This window comes from Terrapene carolina, unplaced genomic scaffold, assembly GCF_002925995.2.
Source record: "Terrapene carolina triunguis isolate 2854851 unplaced genomic scaffold, T_m_triunguis-2.0 Scaffold96, whole genome shotgun sequence".
NCBI classification, from domain to species: domain Eukaryota; kingdom Metazoa; phylum Chordata; order Testudines; family Emydidae; genus Terrapene; species Terrapene triunguis.
In genome coordinates this window covers 56,379,037-56,398,297 of record NW_020664447.1, presented here as the reverse complement: position 1 = coordinate 56,398,297, position 19,261 = coordinate 56,379,037, and the positions used below count along the sequence as shown (strand labels likewise).

The window sequence follows — 19,261 nt, the reverse complement described above, 5'->3', positions numbered from 1 at the left end:
TGGTCATGTGGCCCACTCTCAGCCAATGGCAAGCCTATCAATATTTTAGTGCTATAAACTATTGACTAGAAGTGGAGGAAATTTTTGGAAACTACCTTGTCATATGGTCCCCATCTCAGCCAACTGGACTATGCTTGGCAATCTAAGGATGTAATAAACAAATATTGTTTAAATGTATATAGCCTGTTTCATTTGGATTTCTGGACAGACTCCTTAGTGTACAAATAAAATGTCAGTGAAAAAGTATGGGTATGCTGCCTCAGTAAATCATAGAAACAAACTTCTCCGTTCACTTCAGTGGCAGCAACCATTTTCTGTTTCATGTTGTTGTCTTCCAAAAAAACCTAATGGCTACCCTACAGTGAAATAGCCACCAATTACGATGTTCCTGCTTGCAAAATCAATTTAAAAAGATGACTGTAATAATCATGGTTGTATTTTCTTTTAGGACTATAAGACCTACCTGGACTTTGTGCTTGCATTAGAAAACAGAAAAGAACCTGCAGCTCTACAATATATTTTCAAACTGCTTGATATAGAGAACAAAGGATACCTGAATGTTTTTTCCCTGAATTATTTCTTTAGGGTAAGTCTCTATATGTGTGTTGTTATAGTCTCTGTGCTTCTACTTACAGATCTGCAGGGAAACACTTTAAATTACCTATGCTCACTATGAGGTTTTTGTCAACTTTAAAAAAGATTTAAAATGTTAAAACCTCACATTCTAAAACTTGGAAATAATTCAAAAGGCATTTTCAACATCTTACCTGCATTAGAAACTAAACTGCTTTGATTTAATTTAAATCAATAGAAAATAATTTTGGTGTTCCAACAGTTGAAATTGCCCTATAATGAAGACTTACTTACAAGGTAAAAAGCTGTATGGGATGGTCTTAATTTCTTTATACACAGTGTTTCAGTGCCTCAGAGGATCCAAAATGCATTATAAGTAATAGAAAATGCAATGGTAGTTGTGTGCAGTCACTTAAGGGCTTTTATATTTAGTGTGCAGATCACAGAATCATAGGACTGGAAGGGACCTCGAGAGGTCATCTAGTCCAGTCCCCTGCACTCATGGCAGGACTAAGTATTATCTCTAGACCATCCCTGACAGGTGTTTGTCTAACTTGCTTTTAAAAATCTCCAATGATGGAGATTCCACAACCTCCCTAGGCAATTTATTCCATTGCTTAACCACCCTGACAATTAGGAAGTTTTTCCTAATGTCCAACCTAAACCTTCCTTGCTGCAATTTAAGCCCATTGCTTCTTATCCTATCCTCAGAGGTTAAGGAGAATAATTTTTCTCCCTCCTCCTTGTAACAACCTTTTATGTACTTAAAAACTGTTATCATGTCCCCCCCCCCAGCCTTCTCTTCTCCGGACTAATCAAATCCATTTTTTTCCAATCTTCCCTCCTCGGTCATGTTTTCTAGACCTCTAATCATTTTTGTTACTCTTAACTGGATTTGCTCCAATTTGTCCACATTTTTCCTGAAATGTGGCACCCAGAACTGGACACAATACTCCAGTTGAGGGCTAATCAGCATGGAGTAGAGCAGAAGAATTACTTCTTGTGTCTTGCTTACAACATTCCTGCTAATACATCCCAGAATGATGTTTAGTTTTTTTGCAACAGTGCTCCACTATGACCTCCAGATCCCTTTCTGCAGTACTGTTTTCTATGCAGTCATTTCCCATTGTGTATGTGTGCAACTGATTGTTCCTTCCTAAGTGGAGTACTTTGCATTTGTCCTTATTGAATTTCATCCCATTTACTTCAGACCATTTCTCCAGTTTGTCCAGATCATTTTGAATTTTAATTCTATCCTCCAAAGCACTTGCAACCCCTCCCAGCTTGGTATCGTCCACAAACTTTAAATGTACTCTCTATGCCATTATCTAAATCCTTGATGAAGATATTGAACAGAACCGGACCCAGAAATGATCCCTGCGGGACCCCACTCAGTATGCCCTTCCAGCTTGACTGTGAACCACTGATCACTACTCTCTGGGAATGGTTTTCCAACCAGTTATGCTTCCACCTTATAGTAGTTCCATCTAGGTAGTATTTCCCTAGTTTGTTTATGAGAAGATCGTGCAAGATAGTATCAAAAGCCTTACTAAAGTCAAGGTATACCACATTTACCGCTTCCTCCCTGTCCACAAGGCTTGTCACCCTTTCAAAGAAAGCTATTAGGAGGGCATGAAAATGATCAGGGGGCTGGGGCACATGGCTTACAAGGCGAGACTGAGGGAACTAGGCTTGTTTAGTCTGCAGAAGAGAAGAGTGAGGGGGGATTTGATAGCAGCCTTCAACTACCTGTAAGGGGGTTCCAAAGGGGATGGAGCTCGGCTGTTCTCAGTGGTGGCAGATGACAGAACAAGAAGCAGTGTTGCAGTGGGGGAGGTCTAGGTTGGATATTAGGAAACACTATTTCACTAGAAGGGTGGTGAAGCACTGGAATGGGTTACCTAGGGAGGTGGTGGAATCTCCATCCTTAGAGGTTTTTAAGGCCCGTCTTGACAAAGCCCTGGCTGGGATGATTTAGTTGGTTTTGGTCCTGCTTTGAGCAGGGGGTTGGACTAGATGACCTTCTGAGGTCTCTTCCAACCCTAATCTTCTATGATTAGGTTGGTTTGACACAATTTGTTCTTGTCAAATCCATGCTGACTCTTACTTATCACTTTATTATCTTCTGGGTATTTGCAAATTGATTGCTTAATGATTTGCTCCATTATCTTTCAGGGTACTAAAGTTAAACTGACTGGTCTGTAATTCCCCAGGTTGTCCTTATTTCCATTTTTATAGATTGGCAATATATTTGCCCTTTTCAAGTCCTCTGGAATCTCTCCCATCTTCCATGACTTTTCAAAGATAATCGCTAATGGCTCAGATATCTCCTCAGTCAGTTGCTTGAGTATTCTAGGATGTATTTCATCAGGTCCTGGTGACTTGAAGACATCTAACTCATCTAAGTAATTTTTAACTTGTTCTTTCCCTATATTAGCCTCTGATCCTACCTCATTTTCACTGGCATTCACTATGTTAGTCATCCAATCGCTGCTAACCTTTTTGATGAAAACCAAAACAAAAAAAGGCATTTAGCACTTCTGCTTTTCCACTTTTTCTGTTATTGTTTTTCCCCCCTCGTTGAGTAATGGGCCTACCTTGTCCTTGGTCTTCCTCTTGCTTCTAATGTATTTGAAGAATGTTTTCTTGTTACCCTTTATGTCTCTAGCTAGTTTAATTTCGTTTTGTGCCTTGGTCTTTCTAATTTTGTCCCTACATACCTGTTATTTGTTTATATTCCTCCTTTGTAATTTGACCTAGTTTCCACTTTCTGGAGGACTCTTCTTTGAGTTAGATCATTGAGTATGTCCTGGTTAAGCCATCATGGTCTCTTGCCATACTTCCTATCTTTCCTACACAGTGGGATAGTTTGCTATTGTGCCCTTAATAATGTTGCTTTGAAAAACTGCTAACTCTTGAACTGTTTTTCCCCTTAAACTTGCTTCCCCTGGGATCTTACCTATCAAGTCACTGAGTTTGCTAAAGTCGGCCTTCTTGAAATCCATTATCTTTATTGTACTGTTTTCCCTTCTACCATTCCTTAGAATCATGAACTCTACCATTTCATGATCACTTTCACATAGGCTGCCTTTCACTTTCAAATTCTCTACCAGTTCTTCCCTATTTGTCAAAATCAATCTAGAACAGCCTCTTCCTTAGTAGCTTTCTCCACCTTCTGAAATAAAAAATTGTTTCCAATATATTCCAAGAACTTGTTGGATAATCTGTGCCCTGCTGTATTATTTTCCCAACAGATGCCTGGGTAGTTGAAGTCCCCCATCACTAAGGATACGTTTTAGTCACGGGTATTTTTAATAAAAGTCATGGACAGGTCACGGGCAGTAAACAAAAATTCACTGCCCGTGACCTGTCCATGACTTGTACTAAAAATACCCCTAACTAAAACTGGGGGAGGGAACTCGGGGGGAACTGCAGGTGCTGGGGAGTGGGGTGCGGGTGCTCGGGGGGTGAGTTGTGGCTGGGGGAGGGGGAGTGCTGTGGGTGCTGGAGAGGGGGGGCGCAACCCGGGGTGCGTGTGCTGTGGGTGCTGGAGGGGGGGCACAGGGGCCAATTGCGGCCCGGGGGATGCCATGGGGTGGGGGGAGGGACAGGGACAACAGGCTCCTTACCTAGCTCCTGGGAAGTGGCGGCCCCAGCTCCCTAACTCCACATGTTGCCTCGGCTCCGCCCCAAGCCCCAGTTCTGCAGTTCCCATTGGCTGGGAACCATGGCCAATGGGAGCTGCGGGGACGGTGCTGTCAGCAGAGGCAGCATGTGGAGCTAGGGCAGCTGAGGGAGGGGCTCTCCTCCCCGCCCCAGGTAAGCAGCAGCCCTGAGCCCCCCCACACCCAAACTCCTGCTGCTGGGAGGGGACAGTGGGCCCCCAAGACTGCCCCAGCAGCAGCCACTGCAACTGACCCAGGGGCTGCCTGAGCTGCTTAGGCAGCTCCTGGGCCAACCGCACGGGGCTGCTGCAGAAGTCACGGAATCTGTGATTTCCGTGACCTCCGTGACAAACATGGAGCCTTACCCATCACCACCAAGTCATATGCTTTGGATGATTTTGTTAGTTGTCTAAAAATAGCTTTCTCCACCTCTTCTTCTTAGTTAGGTGGTCTGTAGTAGACTCCTACCATAATATCACCCTTGTTTTTTACCCCTTTTATCCTTATCCAGAGACTTTCAACAAGTCTGTCTCCTATTTCCATCTCAACCTCAGTCCAAGTGTATACATTTTTAATATATAAGGCAACACCTCCTCCCTTTTTTCCCCTGCCTGTCCTTCCTGAGCAAGCTGTACCCTTCTATACCAATATTCCAGTCATGTTTATTATCCCACAAAGTCTCAGTGATGCCAGCTGGCAGACTTGTGTTTATTAACTTGCATTTTCAAGCATTTCATTTATTAACATTTCAAGATTGCACACTAATAACTCATTGCACCTTCTAAGGCTCTGTGAATCAAATATTTTTCTCAATATTTAGCTGTGAAGAAGGTTCTCATAGTTAAGCTTCCATTAAAAAACAGTAATTAAAATTACTCTAATTCCAAATTTACTTTTCTGTAACGTTATCTCCCTTTGGCTTGCAACGCTCCCTTCAAACTTTCCATATGGTTGAATCTCCTTGGAAACTTATGCAGTGCCTATATTTGCAGAAAATAGACTGTAAGTAAGAAAAGTTATCAATTATTTTTGGTGTTGATAGCTTGGGGCTCAATCCTGGCTTTGATTGATGTCAAAGGGAATTATTTGCCTGATCCTGTTCTCAGGCGTAAGATCCTTCTTCAGCAACAATTGTGTCAGATAAAGTTAGAATCACAAATATTTTTAGTTATCTGCACGTGGCATTTTGTACTAAGATACTAAAATCAACTGCATTTCATTGTACTCAAGCCTGCACTATCCAAATCAAGAACAAGTACATATTCATTCAGCTCATTAAGCATTCAGACATAGCTCATAAAGTCTTATTTATAGTCTCATGCCCTTTGCTGTTGTTCAGTAATAAACCTTCTGTCTATTAAACAAAAACCCTTTACTGATAGTGACTTCAATTATATCATTCTGGAAAAGCACGATCTTTCAACAGAAGTCTTCCAAATAAACACTGGAATAGTTTCAAAGCTTTTTCAGTAAGTGCTGTGCTGGTACAGAATCCAGCCTGAGCTGAATTCTATACAGAGCGTGAAACAGGTTCACTTTAGTATTGGCTTGTTGCTGGTGGTTCAGATGGTGCCAGAGAATTGTAATAAAAGAACTTGGTGACAATTTTGTCACAGTTGACAGAAAACCACTTGTAGTAGTTCTTAAATTACATAAAGCATGATTGCCAATTTCACAAGGTAAATCTGCATGAATTGGTGTCCTCACTGTCTGATCCAATGCCTATTGAAATCAGTGGAAAGACTCTCCTTGACTTCAGGGGACATTTGAGGAGGCCCTTAAGTTGGACTCCCTCAGCCTATTGGCGCCATGTGTTTTCTGCTGCTAAATACTGTTGGGTTGGTTATCACCATGTTGCATGGCTTCATTTAGTTAACTTACTAAATTTGTTAGTGCGTTGTACAAAGATGCTGACCTTCTCTTCCCAGCTTGTGGTTTAGTTTAGCTACTGCTGTGAATTATTTTAACCAACCAGAATCCAGGTTCCATCTTTCAAAGTAGCTTGCTATAGAAAATAAATACAGAACTCTGTCACAGGCATTGATTGGTCCTTCATCTTTGGATTAGTTTTTTCCCCCTTACTGTACAATTTACATAGGTCCACTCAAATGTTTGGACAGAATTATGTAGTGAATGAAACATGTTGTGCCTCAATTCAAATCTCTCCTATAGCAAGGAATCACTGTCTTTATTCATTGAGTTTCTAAATGTAATAGGTATAGTGCTATCTCAAATTTTCTCTAATAAAAAAAATCTAGATAATAAAAAGCTGTGTTTTGCTTCAAATTGGCTGTGCTAGGGTGTAGTTCCACGTGATGTTAAGTTCAAATATGTTTTACACTGCAAAATTGCATTTTGTTCAGATTATTCATTTCTTTAATCTGCAAAGTTTCATTCAGTTAATGCAGAACCAGTTGTATTTTTTGCTGTGGAATCTAAACATTTAAATCAGCATAATAGTTTACGTAACACCCTTTGTCCCAAAACACTTTACAAACTATATAATCTTTGTACAGTACCACTATAATGCAATCACCTCTGTAATGGAGGGTGGCAGGCAATTGGGGTACAGCTAGAATTCAGAAATCCTATATAAATACAATAATTTTTATTAGATTGTGTGGTCATCTGCCCCCTTTCTCCATATAGGTGACTCCCTGCCTTTGCAATGTCAGTAATGCCCTTCAATTGTCGGTATCAAACTTTGTATTGATCTTTCTTATCCACAGCAGTAAATCTATTATCTTATGTTTATCAAAGTGGGCTACAGAGAAAAATATTAAGGCCTGTTCTACACTAAGAGTTAAGTCAGCTTGACTATGTTGCTCAGGAAAAATCCACACCCCTGAGTGGCATAGTTAAGCAAACCTGAGCCCCAATGTAGGCAATGCTAAGTCAATGGCAGAATTCTTCTGTTGACTTAGCTACTGCTTCTTGGGAAGATGGATCACCTATGCTGTCAGCATAGATAGTGTCTATACTGAAAGCACTATAGCAGCCCTGCTGGAGCTCTAGCATTTCAAATGTGGACAAGTCCTAAGTGTGCTCTTACCAGGTCACTAGCAGTGTGGCAATTTGTGCAGGACCAAATTAAGGCAATCTGGGGCCTTCGGGTATACCCCCACTTGGGGCCCCTGTGATCCTGCCTCAGCCATGTCCCTCATTTGCGTGGTAGGTGCTTTTATAGCTAAAATGAATGGGGCACTTCACACTTTTAGGCTGTCTGCAGACTAAGGCAGGCCTCAATTACACTTGGGTCACATTTTCAAGCTGTTTGTTGCATCTGTGAGGGTTAGAAACTATTTTTTTCACTGAAAGTTAAGATTGAGCTCAACATGTCACTCCAGAAGCTGAGGGCCCAGGCATATAGGGTATGTTTATACGGGAGCTGGGAGCATGCCTCCCTGTCCTGGTGAACAGACTTGCACTAGCTCTGCTTGAACTAGCACACTAAAAATAGCAGTGTGGATGTCGTGGTACGGGCTACCAACCCAGCATTAGGTGGGCTGGTACTTGTTGAGTGGCTAGCCTATGCTGCCACCTGTGTCGCAATGGCCACAATACCATTTTTAGCACAGTAGCTCAGACAGAGTTAGTGTCATAAACATACAGCTAAGGGTAGCATAAAATCCCTCCTTTACCCGTAAGGGGTTAAGAAGCTCAAATAACGTGGTTGGCACCTGACCAAAAGGACCAATAAGGGGAGAAGCTACTTTCAAATCTAAGGGGGAAGGTTTTTGCTGTGTGTGGTTCTCTCCGAGACAAAGGGAAAGACCAAGCAAGTAATCCAGCTCCTACTGAAATGGTACAGCTAATATTACAGAAATAGTAAGTAATAGCAAGGAAATGCGTTAATTATCTTTTGGTTTAGCTTGTGAATTTTCCCTGTGCTAAGAGGGAGGTTTATCCCTGTTTTTGTAACTTTGAAGTTTTGCCTAGAGGGGAACCCTCTGTGTTTTAAATCTAATTACCCTGTAAAATTACCTTCCATCCTGATTTTACAGAGGTGCTTTTTACTTTTTTTTCTTTATACTAAAGTTCTGTTTTTTTAAGAACCTAAAAACCCAAGGGTCTGGTCTGTGCTCACCTTGTTTACCTATCTGGTTGGTAGATTATTCTCAAGCCTCCCCAGGAAAGGGGGTGAAGGGACTTGGGGGGATATTTTGGGGAAACAGTGACTCCAAGTGGTCCTTTTCCTGAATCTTTGTCTAACTCACTTGGTGGTGGCAGCAGTACTCATCCAAGGACAAGGAAGAATTTGTGCCTTGGGGAAGTTTTTAACCTAAAATGGTAGGAATAAGCTTAGGGGGTCTTTCATGCGGGTCCCCACATCTGTACCCCAGAGTTCAGAGTGGGGAGGGAACCCTGACAGCTAGCATATGTCTATTTATCCAGTTGCATTTCTCCTGCTCTGCACTGTGCCAGTCGCAGTGTAGACGTACCCATAGTGATTGACCTTAATCCAATCCTGCCTTTGTGGATAATTTAATTCCAGTTGCTTTCATCGTTTGGATTGCTCACTCTATTCATGGAAGGAAGGATGGGTTGCAGCCACTACCACTACGGTTAACATCTCTTTCTTTAAATATGTAGTGTAGCTGTGTCTGTCCCCGGATATTAGAGAGTGAAGGTGAGTGAAGTAATATTTTTTATTGGACCAACTTCTGTTGGAGAGAGAGAGAGAGAGACACAAGCTTTTGACCTGAAGAAGAGCTCTGTGTGGCTCGAAAGGTTGTCTCTCCCACCAACAGAAGTTGGTCCAATAAAAGATCTCACCCACTTGTCTCTTTTAGACAATTAAAAATATATATTTTTTAAATCTAGTACTGAGCAACTGTAGAACACTACATTATCAGTTTTGTTTCTTAGGTTTCTACTGCTCTAACAGCTTTTCTTTTCCTATAGGCTATTCAGGAACAAATGAAAATCCATGGACAAGAACCAGTTTCTTTTCAAGATGTCAAGGTTAGCTTTCCCTAAATATAGAGAGTACCATGTGCGCATAACTGGAATTTTTGAATTATACAGATTTGAAATTTTACTTGCACAGTATTGTAGCCACTGGGTATTTGTGAGCTGTTAAATCAACTTTGCCATGCTGTAAAAAAATATAACTCGTCAGCAATGTGACCTTGGAAATTCCCCTTCATTCTAGACTAATTATTCTGAAAGCAAAGTTTTTAGTACTCAACTTCTCTTAGTAAATTTTTTTCTGATGCAAGTACCTACAATAAGCACACATGGAGCCTCACCTTTGGTTTTAGATGCTTGACAATAATTGGAAGTTTATCTTACTTGTAAAGAAATCAAATAGTTCTACCTTGAGAACTGCCAGTAACTAAAAGCATACTACATCTTATTGATACCATTCTAACATAATATTAGCTAGCAGTTCCCTATTTAGTTTCAGAAGCCTTGAAATACTGCAAGTGACACGTTTAATGAAGAGAAAATTCCATAACATTAGGTAGGGATTTGCCTGATTTCTTTGCGTTTTGTTGTTTTTTAAAGTGGCAGGGCTTCATGTTTCCTTTCTGAGCCCACCATACTTCCTCTCTGGCTGAGTAAGACCATTACTAGAGGGGCAGTGTATTCAGCTACCAGCTCTGTACTTAAGATGCAATCTTATTTTAGATCAAAGCTTCATGAGTGAGGGGCACAGACTGCCCAAATGATCATGCTATGGATAAATTAATCACTATTCTGCTTATAAATGTGCCTTTTAATTCTATGGTTTTCCTTTCATAGGATGAAATCTTTGATATGGTGAAGCCCAAGGATCCGTACAAGATCTCCCTTCAAGACTTAATCAACAGTAGCCAAGGAGACACTGTTACCAGCATTCTAATTGATCTGAATGGCTTCTGGACCTATGAGAACAGAGAGGTTCTTGTAGCAAGTGATAATGACAATACTACAGATATTGACGATACATAACAGGAATACACTGTACTCATGGAGATGTGCCTAAATGTGCACAAACTCTGAAGCTGCAGGCCTATTCATTATCCAAATAAGACACTTCCATCTTCCCCCAGATGGGTGGTATTAAAACTTTGTATAGGGGTTGTCAAATTGATAAATGGTGAAGCCAAAATAGCTACAGTGCTATTTAAGAGACAACAGTGGTTTGATTTTAGTAAGCTGAAGAGATTGTTTGGAATCTTTCTTCAACCTACAGTAGCAAGTAACATTTCTCTTTCAACATTTTGTTCTAGGATGTATATTAAAACCTGCAGAATATTAAGGATGGGATTTCCAAAAATGCCCAGTGTTAGCCTGTTTCTGCTACTGCTGAAGTTAGTAGGAATCTTGGGATTGGTCTAACTCTGCTGTATTTGATGTCAACAGAGTTTTTAAACCTGTCACATGTAGTGTTCACTAGCAACTATGTATGCAATGTGTACTGTTTCCTCCCCCCACATTATTCAACTATAGATGAAGGCTTTGTATAAATAAAAATTTGAATTTTTATTTTAGTAAGAGAGAGAATAAGCAATTAACAGTGATCTGACAAACAGAGTTTAACACACACACTAGCATCTGTGGTAGATACACAAATAACTGAATGGCATAAGTGAACTGTCTTGTCAATAAGAGGAACATGCACTGGTTTAACCTGAATGTTTCAAAACAATATTAGTGTATCTACAGAGGGGTTTGCAGCAATTTAAAAGAGTGGTCTGTTGTTGCTTAGCTTAAGTCTATTCAGAATTTATTTAAGCTACGTGCAAGTATTTACAGCAGGGTTTTCACTGGTTTAATTAAATCATACCACTAGTCAAACTGGAAGTTTTTGTATACACCTCAAGGCTTTACTTTCATTCCTGTATATTACCTCAGAAGGCTGAGTTGAGTACAGAGAAGTTTTCACTAATGTTGCCCTATCGCTAAAATGGGGTGATTTAAGCTAAAATGACTTAATGCTGCCCTTGGATTGATACATATTTATCTCTAAGTAGTACTAAGCCTCCCAAGTCAGATGGTAAAATGTATAACATCCCAATTACGCCTGGGTGCAGAGTTCATCTCAGGATGCATTTTGTGGGTTGGGGGAAGTAAGACACCCTTGAGTTTCAGTGTCCAAACAGATGCCCTTAGGAGGACATGGACTTAACGGGCATGCATCTTATTGTTTTCTCTTGAAAGCACTGAGTAACTTAAGCACCCCGGATCCAGGCACACAACTACAAAAGGGCTGGATCTACAGTATGAAAGAAAAACAGAGCCAAGGTAAAGTTCAAAATTATATTAAATATAAAATAACCAGTAATATTATGCATTTACAGCAAATGTTAAAGTAACCACTTTCATACATTTTGCATAAACTGAAGGAAGGATTAAGTATTAAGGCACAGTGAGTAACACATTTTATACAAAGAACTTTAACACCAGGACAGCGAGCATTCCTTGCTCACTGCAACAGAAAGTACAAGAAAATAGACAATAGTGCAGTCACAGTTGATAAATTTCTGGCAGAAAAAGCTAAACATCCTTCTCTCCATTAATAAAGATTTTATTCACAAGTTACTGTAGGCTTTTGCCCTGAACAGATACCAATTTTAGACAATGTAGGCTCTAAGTAGTTCATCTATTACCAATGTGCTCTTTGTTTCACTCACAATGGACTCAAGCTACCTCTTGCAGATGTTCATCAGAAGCTGAAAGAGGCAAAGGATAGAGCATCAAAGCAAAGAGGATAGTTGATTAAGACAGCTGCTGAAGCACTATAAAGAGACCAGAAAAGACCCAGACCTGGCAGAGGAAGAATTCCCTCATCACAAGCACAGTACAAAGCTACCTTATGTAGCTCTGCAATGGATCCTAAACAAGTCCCAGTGTAGGGGGCACAGAAGGCATGCTCAGAGTGCTATAGGCATTCTTCATAGTGCCACAGCCCAGGAGGATTGTCATAGGTCAGGCAGTCCCCTCAAGTACCCAGAATCAGAAAGCCCTTAAGGTGGTAACTTTTCCCCTTGTGGGCTGCACCGCCCAAGAATCTCACTCAAGATTTCTAATGTTTTCTTAAACTTTAGAAATTTCACCTAAAGATAGTAAGATTTTCATTTGAAATTATTACTCACATGATGTCTGTTGGTGGTGAAGAAACTATTGTATTTACCTACCAACATTCTGCACTGCAAGACTTGGGGAATACTCCAGTTCCTTCCTTCCTTACCTAGAGAGCTCAGGTATGAGTGCCCTGAAATAAACTATTTCTCTTTTGCAAGTTAGGAGAGCGAGCTGCTTCTTACTTTAGTTAACTCTTCCTCTAATCATTATTTGGGCCTGGTTTACAATGGCCTCTGAGCAGAAGAGCAGTGTCTTCCCCTGGGTAAGATAGTTTGTTTCCAATACAAAAATACAGATACTAACATTTTAGCAGAAGGCTTAGTCTTAATTTCAGTTAAATTGAATTCAGTTGGAATTTCTTTTAAAATCTAAGTAATTTTGATTAGTTCTTTAGAGCTAACAGAAATTGCTTCCTTAAGAGAGATTCTAATACTGAAATTTAGCCTGTATTTCTTTAGTTCATTTTTAAATACTTCAGGGGGGAAAAGCTGCAAAGCTGAACTCCTCACTTGCAACCAAATACAATATTTTTGCATGATATACACAAATATTCCATTCAGGTAACACTATGGAGACTCTACAGCATCATATAAATACTCTAGAGCAGACCAAACAGCCAAACAGCACACTTTTAGCTATAGATGGGTACCCTATGTCTTTAAAATGTTGACAATTGGAGTGTTTAATTCAAGGCCAGGAATCCGATTTCAATTTACTTCCTAGGACCTTATTAGAACCTACTGAAACTATATATTTAACTGGCTAGGAGAAGTGTCTCTCATAAATGGAGTGAGACTGTGCTTCACAGAGCTGATGCTCATACTGTTCTTTGCTAGACAACAGAATTCGTTGTCTGAGCACTGCTAACCTCCACAATTGATGTAGCTTTAGCTGAGCAAGTTCTAAATAGAGCTTACAACCTCCTTTTAAAAGAGGAAATTGTTTCAACAGGCACTCAGACACCGTTAGGTTAAAGCTCGTGTCTAAATAATAAATACATAAAATGGTGACAATAAATAAAGACATTATTGTGAACTTGGAAGTCACTAAGGTGCCTTGTGAAGCCACTATGGGAAATCAGTTCTAATTAGTCAGACAATCTATTTATAGAGAGCTAATTTTCAATAAGGATTTTATAAATACAAAATAGGCTTTTAAAAGTATAAAATAGCACTATCTTCAATCCACGAGTGTCAGACAGGCACCAGATGTTCAAGGAAAAGATTAGAGACATTTTTACCTACACTGTTCAGAAAAAGATGAGGTCTAGCATATTTAATTTATACTCAACTAATTTTTTTTGTTGTCTAAAATTTTTATTTTAACAGAAATGGCAGTGTCTTAGGCTTTATTCAATAGTTGTGGACTGAACAGACATTATTTAGCTCTCTCCTGGCCAGAATTTTAAATGAGTTACATTCCACTGAAAAAGTACAAGATTTTTCCCACACTTTTGCTGCCAATTTAAAAAAATTGGCGTTATGCAGAACCTTATATTTTAAGTAGGGACAGTAGTTAAGTCTTGTTTACTTTCTGCAACAGATTGGCCTTCTCCCTCAGTTTCAAAATTGAGATTCACAAATGCATTACATGCTGTTGCCTCAGGTTGGTCTGTCTGGACAGTAGTCTCATCTTGTGGCTTGCTCTGCTGCTCTTGATATCGTCTCTCTGCCTCTTCTGACATTTTGTTTTCTTCCTCCTCCTCTTCCTCCTAAGAAAAAAAATTCCACAAAATACAATACTTTCTGCAACCTGTATTCCTCACAACTCCTTCTGCAAGAACACGTCAGTTTCAATTACAGGCATCCAAGCACATCTTTGCTCTAACAAAAATTTTGCTTTCATTGATAGTTCAGCCATAATAACCAAAGCAAACGTCAGTTACAAGTCACTGGTCCATTCCAGTAATCATTCAGAAATACTTTTTCCAGAATCACCTTTCACACTACTCTGAGAAATGAAGTTGAAGAGTTGAACTTTCTCTACACATGCAAACGAGATACACACAGATAAATTTTGACTTAATAAGCCAATTATTTGTCAACAGCAATAATGTGTAATATTTCTGGCTATTACCTTTCAAATAAGGTTTGCATTTTCAACATTTTACAAAGATGTGCAAACAGAAGTCATTACTTGGTTATAAGAGATCTTCCCCCAGCATGTGCTTTGGAATGTCAACCCTCAGAATTTCAGGAATTTGCCATTGTGAATGAAAAGTTTTACCATTTTAAAATACTAGAAATATTCCAAGTAAGAAGAGTCAATGCAAAGACACAGGACATTTGTGCAAGCCATTAATTTTGTGATATATCATGGGAAAGGGGGAACAAAGGGGACACAAGCAGGGAAGTTGGGACAAGTTAAGTAGCTTGATAAAAACAAATAAATGAAAAACACGTAAGGATCATTAAAAGACAAGTTACTGAATATTTCTGTAATTGTGAGTGAAAGACTTCAGTATAAATTGTTTCACTGTTTGTTAACCTGTTCTTTCAGGAGTAACAATAACCGTACGAAACAATTTAAAAAGGCACCTTAAAAACTGAACCTCCACCATTCCTCTAAAAGAATTCAGTCAGTGTCCAATAACCGCTACATGCATCTCTCACACAATCTGCAAATTGTCCTTAAAGTGCACTGTGCAAGAGACTGGAATACAGCAGTGACCAGGACTCACTAAGAGGCCTGGAAATTGCTAATCCAGTGGTAAGAGTCTAAAGGTGAGGAAGCATATGGGAAGAGAGCTTCTTTAAAAAGAAAGAAAGATTCAAAGAAAAGGCTGAGGTTTAGGCCAAATAGATTGAGCTATCTTTAGTAAATACTACAGACAATGCAATTTTTACTTTGTCAAACTTAACAGTAAAGAAAAAGACACACCTCCTTCTTCATCCTGTAGTACTCATCAATGGCATACTGGTATTTTGGTGTACTTATGCCCAAAACGGATGCAATCTTTTCCCCAAGGAAGTCACACACTAAAAATAAAACAGAGAGGCCTTTACCTGAATTCCTTAGATTTTGTTTTCAGAGTTTTAAGAGCAGTTCTACTTCAAAAGAGAGCAGCTGCTTAAAAAAAATCATCATGTGTAGTCAGTCATAACTGCTCAATTTAGTGATATATTTACTGTTTACTGCTGTTCACACTGGACAGCCAACCTAGCTAGGTAAAGAGATGGATTCTGTTACTTATGCATATTGTTTAGTAAGTTCAAGTCAGTTCCACTTTCATGTTGTTTTCAGTGGGATTGCACACATGGTTGCATAAATGTCACAGAGGGCAGAGTTTGGTCAGCAGAATCTTTATAACCTGCAAAAATGTGCGAGAAGGAAAGAATCCAGCTTAACTTCCAGGGCCCACGGTAAAAGTATATTATCTTCAAATGAGGACATATATTATGGAAAATAGAAACAGAACCCCATAATGCCCATTTTTACATTCATTTTCAGAGTAGAACTGCACTTTAATGAACAAGTTGATAATTCAGTGTGTTTAAAATATAATACCTTTATATATTTTAATTCATTAGCACATTTAATGTTACCAATAACAGTGGGTAACTAGTCAAAAATGCAGGAATGAATGACAAAACTGGAGGCTACACATAAAATTAATAAAAGGAACCAAATAGTGTGAAAATTTGACTGCAAAGGAAGTACTTTTAATTTTGTAATTGGGTACTTTTGTGTTAACAGATTCCAAAGCAGAACAAAATAAGACTATGTAAAATAATGGCTAGATTACAAGTACTTGTACTGAGTGATGTTTGCAGCCAGCAAATAGAACAGAATGTATATAGAATATATAGTATATACACACACACACGTATGTATGTAGAATGTATGTATTGACATATGTAGATTCTGGGCTAACAGTGTTTTAACGACAGTGTGTGCTATACACAGCTGCATAGATCAATGGGATTTGATTTCAGTTCTCTCAGTTTAAGTCACCAGGGGCTAAGTGGGCATCCCTTCTAACAAAGGAGTGGAATAGATGGGCTCATGGCAATTCCTTGGCCAAAATGATTGCTGCAGTATAGGGCCTTGAGGGCAAGGAGGATGAAAAACCAAGGAGAATGTACCGTATATACTCGTTCATAAGCCGATTTTTTCTTACGAAAAAAGGGACGCACCAGAGAAGGGGGTCGGCTTATGAACGGGTATAGAGAGGGAGAGGTGGGACACAGCCCCTCCCCCCAACAAAGGGAGCAAGGAGAGGCAGCAGAGCCAGAAGGGAAGAGGCGGGGCCAGAGTCTCTCTGCTTCTGGCCACGCTGCTCTCCCCCCAGCCTCTGAAGCAAATGCAGCTCCGGGGCTGGCAGGTTGTGGCCGCGACGCCCGGCCCAGCCAGGCCAGAGACATCCTCCCCTGGCCCTCCCCAGATAAGGTGGGAAAGGATGGGATGGGGAGAGTCTGGGGGTCCCTGGGCTAGGGGTGGAGTCCCCTGACCCCCAGCTTCTCTTCCCCCGCCCCCCAAAAAAAAGCATTTCCCCACCAGTTGCTGTCCCGGCCCGTCAGGGTAAGCAGCTGGCGCGCCAGGACACTTTGTTTACCTCCGTGCCTGGGGATGCTCGAGGTAAACAAATCATCTCGGCCCGCCAGCGGCTTATCCTGATGGCCCAGGAGCCAAAGTTTGCTGATCTCTGAATTATAGGGTCGGCTTGTGAATGGGTCATAAAAATTTTCCATTTTTACTTATCCATCTTGGGGGGGGTCGGCTTATAAACGAACCGGCTTATGATCGAGCATATATGGTACCTCAAATCTGCAGGACCTCTCAGGAAAATAAGCTTACTGGATAATGTAAACTTGTTAGCTCTGTTGCTTAACACTCTCCGAGAAGAGCAAATGAGAAGCTAGGTATTAGATAATCCAACAAACAACATCTCAAAAATACTGTGAATACAGATATTTAACACAATATTCAAGAATCTCAAGATAACAAGAACTAAAACCTTATGCATACTGACTCTCTCTCTACAAAGTTCTTTTCAGGCCAAGTCACACAAGTGATTTATAGACATCACTGCTGTAGACGGTAAGTTCTATAGAAAACAGACTTACAGACCTAATGGCCTGTGATTGGAAAACATTTTATTTTACACATATCCTTCTACTGAAGTTCTTATATGTCTGGAGGCACACCAAAATATTTCCCTATTAAACCAAATCAGGACATATGTCACATCAATTAAATGCTCATGAACTGCAAATGTCTAAAGCAGCTTTGATTCTAGCTTGGTTTTGTAAGTCAGCCAATTGGTGACCAAGTGCCACACACAACTGACAGATCATGCACATTTCTTCCCAGGAAGACAGATTGATTACTTCTCACAACTCGCCTGAACAAATGTTTCCTTAGTAAGCCACAGATGAGGAAATTAGTATTTAGCAAAAGGGAGATTTTGGTTTATTCTTTCATTACATCTCTTTCAACAGAAAGAGATGGAATTTGATTTTCTCACAGTTGTAAAATGAAATAACTTGGCACCGAAGAGATGGAAAGTTACACAACCAAAATATAGATGTGGCAGACCTGAGGAATGTTCCAAATGGCCAGTAAGTCACCTACCAGTTGTTACACCTCATCATGTAACAAGCTTTCAAAAAGATAGTTAATATTCTTTGGAGTAGTTTACCTTAAAAAGTAAATGAACCAATACCTGATAAGGTTGACGTGGCAACTCTTAGCATATGAAACCACAAGTAGGGTCCCCAGGTAAGCGTAGTCTGTAATGATAAAATTAATAAGAGTAGCACTGTGACCATAAAATTGTGGCACATAATACATGAAGTATATAGTAACTTAAAAAGGGCACAGATCCAGAAGAGAAAGCTGCCACCTTGTCTTTCTGCCAACAGTTTGTCAACGCTCAGGTTAGTGCTTTGGTTTTAAGAAAGTTATACTAATTCTGGTTTTAGATCTTTAAAGCCTGATGTCACTGCACAGGTCATAAAACTAGCCATTTCTAGGTGTCCATGCACATGTAGGTCTTATTGCTTATACTTACTTCCCCCTCAAAAGAAATTCAACCCTCCACTCCATCAGAGAAAATGAATAGATGGGCCTTACACACTATGCTGAAGGTCTTGAGTTCTGACCAGCCAGGAAAACTGAATTCCAGAGTCCTCTCCACCAGTATTCCCTGCTTCTATTTCCATTTCATTCATATATAAGGATCATTAGAAGATCAGTTGTCAAGATAGTCCCTGGGAGAGAGGCAGTCTAGGTCAGGCAGGATTCAAATCTTATAGGGTTTTATAGATCCAAGTCAGCACCTTGAATTGCACAGAGAAGTATATAATCTAATGCAGTCTAAAAAATGCTTCAAGTGGCTTGTATTGCAAAGTCAGTTAGCTACTGGCTTCAGTTAGTACAAGATCCACCAAGTGGTCTTCAAGAGCACAGAACAGTATTAGCAGCAGTCTACTCTGGAAGTAACAGAAACATGAATGATTATGGAGAGATGCACATCAATGGAAATATTGCAACTCAGGAAAAATGGCTAAAGAACACACTGATTATGTCACTATCTCGAACCTCAGGAGCACTTGGGGATCCCATGGCATTTTGTCTAGGTTTCTAACCTGCTGAGAAAGGTTGAGCATCCCTCTAGGTCATACAATTTGTTGGGGAGGGGAATGGAGAAAAATCAAAAATAATTTCTAACCAGTTCTAATGACAAGGCTAGAGACGTTGACCATTGTGAAAAGACAAATTATATAATTAACTAGAAGACGTATATATGTTTCTCGTAAATAATAGAGCTTGCCTGAATAAAACTTCGAAAATGTCCTGCTCCTGAATTCAAATGAGGTTTGTTTTTTATAAGAAACTGTCAGTAGAGGGGTCTTTCTGCTGGAAAGTACCAGTAAAATGGTACTGAGACATACCTGAACCATTATCTATAAAATAAGATTCCAGAATTGTCACTCTGAAGCCTAAAA

General features: G+C 39.9%; 2 protein-coding genes across 4 annotated transcripts in view; one reads left to right on the top strand and one right to left on the bottom strand.

Annotated features, from left to right (window-relative positions):
* PPP2R3C (protein phosphatase 2 regulatory subunit B''gamma) overlaps positions 1 to 12,345 on the top strand; it is a 29,160-nt gene extending 16,815 nt beyond the window's left edge. For all 3 annotated transcript variants that reach the window (XM_024196003.3, XM_024196002.3, XM_024196004.3), the window contains exons 11-13: positions 449 to 586; positions 9,144 to 9,203; positions 9,987 to 12,345. In XM_024196003.3, coding sequence (XP_024051771.1) covers positions 449 to 586; positions 9,144 to 9,203; positions 9,987 to 10,175 — 387 coding nt within the window. In that variant the 3' untranslated portion in view covers positions 10,176 to 12,345. The remainder of the gene's footprint in view (positions 1 to 448; positions 587 to 9,143; positions 9,204 to 9,986) is intronic.
* A 5-nt stretch (positions 12,346 to 12,350) lies between these two features.
* FAM177A1 (family with sequence similarity 177 member A1) overlaps positions 12,351 to 19,261 on the bottom strand; it is a 33,669-nt gene continuing 26,758 nt past the window's right edge. Inside the window, exons 3-5 of the mRNA XM_026651400.2 lie at positions 17,977 to 18,043; positions 15,192 to 15,289; positions 12,351 to 14,022 (exon numbers count right to left, since the gene is read on the bottom strand). Of these exons, the coding sequence (XP_026507185.1) occupies positions 13,810 to 14,022; positions 15,192 to 15,289; positions 17,977 to 18,043 (378 nt within the window). The 3' untranslated portion in view covers positions 12,351 to 13,809. The remainder of the gene's footprint in view (positions 14,023 to 15,191; positions 15,290 to 17,976; positions 18,044 to 19,261) is intronic.